Here is a 4,249-nt window from a genome sequence, read left to right as displayed (position 1 = left end):
AAGATCCAACAGGTGACTTTCGGAAGCCATGCATTCATTTTTAGCCCATTATGGAATAGCTATAGAAGTGACTAATTCTTGACTTTCCCTGCTCAACCAGGAGAGCAGTATGGAATTAATCATGGCAGTAACTAGTGAGGTGTGCTTTGTTTCATGTATTAATTAGCCTTTGGTAACACTGATTTGCCTTGCACGAAATAAATGTCCATCATTTGGGTGACGGATAATACTAAGAGCTAACATTGGGATAGTAGGCTTTTAAAATACACACTATCCCCCAGCTGGTGTGGCTCAATGATTGAGTGTCAACTTATGAACCAGGAAGTCACAGTTGATTCTCTGTCAGGACACATGCCCGGGTTGCGGGCTCAATCCCCAATAGGGACTGTGCAGGAGGCAGCCGATTGATGATTCTCTCTCATCATTGATGTTACTATCTCTCTCCCTTTCCCTTCCTCTCTGAAACTAATAAAAATATATTTTGAAAAAATACACATTATGCCATTTAATACAGAAGATCACTCTGTGAAAGTACATATTGCTGTTATTCTACTTACACAGGCAGGGGAAAAAGGCATATATGAAGTTAAAGTAGCCAACATCAAACAGCTTGAAAGGAGCTCCAAATTCTTTGTCCTTTCTATCTTACTAATTTGAAAGGTAGAGACATTCTAAGGAATCTATCTAATAATAGGATAATATGCAAATCGGTTGGGATGCCGTCACATAACGACCAATCAGCAGGCTGCGTCTCTGCCCCTGGCAACAGGCCTGGGACATGAGGTTCGTGTCCCTGTCCCCTGTGCTGGCCCGGGGGTCCACAGGTGTGTGGAGAGGCCCCTCCGCCGTGGGCCCAGCCAGGGGTTCGCAGGCGTGTGGAGATCTGCAGGCCTCTGCTGTGGCCTAGCCCAGATCTGCAGGCCTCCCCCAGCTCCAGACTACCTCTTTGGGGCAATCCATGAGGAGCCCTGGATGGGTGGGCGGGGCCTTCCTCTTTGGGGCAATGGATCGTGGGGCTCCCGAACTGTGACAGGGCACAGGCCAGGCTGGGTCCACCCTCCCCCGCCCTGAGTGTATGAATTGCATGCACCAGGCCACTAGTCTATATATAAACAAAAGTATAGCCCATGCTCTCAAGGATCTTTTAAGTCCAACAAATCTGTTTTATGAATATGTTTTAGACAGCAAATCAAGGGAAGAGCAAAGGAAGTATAGAATAGGGCAGACCACCACCAAGCATACGGTCAAGGTTGATATGCTAGAGGGAGCATTTGAAGGAGGAGAATGTTTGGGGAAGAAAAAGAATGACAAAAGCTTGAAGATAGGAAAGCACAGGGATTGTTATGGAAGAGGAATTGGTCCGGGTTTGGCTAGAGCCTGAGCTGCATTTTAAAAAGTCAAAGAAAGTAGTGCAAGCTGGACCTGAAAGATAGATTAGGATCAGACTGTGAAGGACCTTGAGTATCACGCTAGGGAAGAACCTCATTCTGTAGGTTTTTTTGAGCAAGAAATGAAAGATGTGACTCTATAGAAGACCTAATAATAATCATAATAAATGGTTATATTTTTAAGTTCTGATTCAGTGCTAATCTCTTAACATACATTTTCTTATTAATGTCTCATAGTAACTGTGTGAGCAGTGTACTGTGTCCATTTTACAGATGTGAAACTGAAGCTCATTGTGATATTAAGTTTGCAAGTTTCAAACAGATATTGCTGGAGCTAGGACTCGGGCTGGGATCTGTCAGCTTCCAAAGCCTGTTTATTTCCGATAATGATTAGATTGACATTTCTCTTATCAGATCACTTGATAAGTTCTTAATTCTGTCAAGAATATGGCTGTAGGGATGTTTTCAAAGTTCTAAAAGCACTGGTTCTCAAAGTGTAATTATGTTAAGGAATATAATCACTACCAAGCCTACTTTATACTGCTGTCTAATTTGGGACCAGAGCTGGATGGGAAATTGAAGAGCTGGATGATGTTTTATTTACATGCCTTATGATAGCAACATGTGCTCATAGTCAATGTTCTTTGTGGGGTTTTTTTGTTTTGTTTTGTTTTTCATTGTTTAACCTTATTGCCCCTAAGTAAATCTTAGGTCAGGTCATAAATACTCAGTTACCGGGAGCATTTTATGATGCATAAGGAAGTGATATTTTTCCTAAAATATATTTCTTCTCAACAGGTTTTCAACTTATAAAAGACAATGACTACTGATGAAGGTGCCAAAAACAATGGAGAAAACCCAGCAGCAGCTGTTGCTGAACAGGGAGAGGATATTACCTCTAAAAAAGACAGAGGCGTATTAAAGGTGAGGCCACAAGGATGAATGATATGAAGGGAAATTTACTGTTTGTGAAAATCTTGTGTGTGTGTGTGTCTGGAGGTGGATAATGTTTACTGTGGCTAACAAGTGCCAAACATTATGGTTAAATTCTCATTTCATTCATAACTTGAGGTTTATTTTTAATCCCAGATTATTTATGGTGAAACTGAGGCCCAGAAAAACATTACACATAAATTATTATGTCATAGCTTGAGGTTTATTTATTTATTTTGTTATATATATATTTTCAATCCTCACTCGAGGATATTTTGCCATTGATTTTCAGAGAGAGTGGAAGGGAGGAAGAGAGAAAGAGAAGAAATATTAATGTCAGAGAGACATCAATGGGTTGCCTCCCACACTCACCCTGACTGGGGCCAGGGATTGAACCCAAAACCCAGGCACATACCCTTGACTAGGAATGGAACCCATGACCCTTTGGTGTGAGGTCTAAAGTGCTAACCATTGAGCACACGGGCCAGGGCTTGAGGTTTATTTTTAATCCCAGATTATAGATGGTGAACTGAGGCCCAGCTAGGTAAATTACTTGCTCAGTATCATATGTATAAGTAAATGCAGATCTGTGGTTCAGGTCCAAGTTATGTCTGACTCCAAAAGGCAGTTTCTCTTTTCTAAGTGTATACAAATGTGTTATTTTAATATAATGTTTCAGTATACTAAATCTAGCCAATAACAATTTAAAATACTTTTTTAAAGGAAAACAAGAAGACTTTGCAAAGTTCAAAAGGATTCATTGTTTTGCTGTTGTCACCAAAGGATATGTTTGTTGATTTTTTTTATTTGAGAGAGAGGGAGAGAAATATTAATCCGTTGCCTCTCGCACTCATCCCGACTGAGGATTGAACCCTCAACCTTTTGGTATATGGGCAACAGACACTTCAACCAGCTGAGCCACCTGGCCAGGCAAGGGTTTGTTTTTACATACAAATAGTGTTCCAGTGTAGTAAAGATATTTTTTGAGGTTCATTTCACTTTTTGAATTAGCTTTCCTCCTTTTAAAACGCTTTATATTTTTCTCACTCTGTAGTTAAACATTTTTGCATGTGTTATTTTTTTTGTTGTATCTCACAATGGTCTTGTAAGAAAATCAGTACCTTTGGTTCTTCTATTTATATATGGAAAATAGATATTTGTAGTCCATATAAGTGAATAAACAAGTTGAGAAGTTAAATGACTTTAGTCATATTAATTTCTCCTACACTTTTGTTATATATACAAGTTTTGTGTAATTATTAAATTGTTTTGCTGAAAAGATTATCTTATACATTCTAAATATTACCTCTAAGCTGAGTTTTGATATTTTCTTGTGTCTGCCGTAACAAACCAGAATTTTTAAATTTGTTTTGTCTAATGTTGCTTTTGTGAATGAATGCTTTTTCTGTGCCTGAATCTCTTCTGAATATGCATGTTTTACTATTAGCTTGCTGTGTGCCAAGCCAAGTTTTGGAGACTTGCAACTATAGAATAAGGGTTTTATGCTGTTGGTTTGTATCATGATACCTTCTTTCAGATGGCTTCTCAACCTTGTGGCTATATGAATTACTCATCCCAAACTCCACTATGCTATTTGAGACAGTGTGTTTCTGTAGGCTGTCCTCAGCATTTCCCTCCTCTTTCATCTTTTCAGAGCACTCATCAGAGAACACAGTCCCCAACTTGCCTCAGGTTCTGCTTTGCTCTAGGGCATTTATCTAGCTAATCTAATAATAGACAAACATGGTACTTGACTGTACCTTTGCTACGCCTCCCATTGGCTAATCAGCACGATATTCAAATTAACTGCCAACAAAGATGGCGACTAATTTGCATACTGCAGGCAAGGAGGGCCAGTGCAAGCTGCCATCCAGGCTCCCGTGTGCTGCCTAAGCCCTGCCCCTTCCTGGGACCCCCCCATGAGCGGC

The 4,249-nt window shown here is 40.1% G+C and overlaps 1 protein-coding gene across 7 annotated transcripts in view; it reads left to right on the top strand.

The window, feature by feature from the left end:
* The window catches only part of FKBP5 (FK506 binding protein 5), a 116,500-nt gene that overhangs the window by 50,806 nt on the left and 61,445 nt on the right, over positions 1-4,249 (top strand). For 6 of the 7 annotated variants that reach the window (XM_015560855.1, XM_015560857.1, XM_015560856.1 and 3 more), the window contains one exon: positions 2,187-2,312. In XM_015560855.1, the coding sequence (XP_015416341.1) occupies positions 2,208-2,312 (105 nt within the window). In that variant the 5' untranslated portion in view covers positions 2,187-2,207. Of the gene's footprint in view, positions 1-115; positions 140-2,186; positions 2,313-4,249 lie in introns of those variants that run through there. The other variant, XM_015560858.1, reaches the window with a different exon arrangement.

The sequence above is a fragment of the Myotis davidii genome, unplaced genomic scaffold (genome assembly GCF_000327345.1).
Source record: "Myotis davidii unplaced genomic scaffold, ASM32734v1 scaffold1036, whole genome shotgun sequence".
NCBI lineage: Eukaryota > Metazoa > Chordata > Mammalia > Chiroptera > Vespertilionidae > Myotis > Myotis davidii.
Note: the sequence above shows the minus strand (reverse complement) of the source record. Positions and strands in the feature narration are given on the sequence as shown.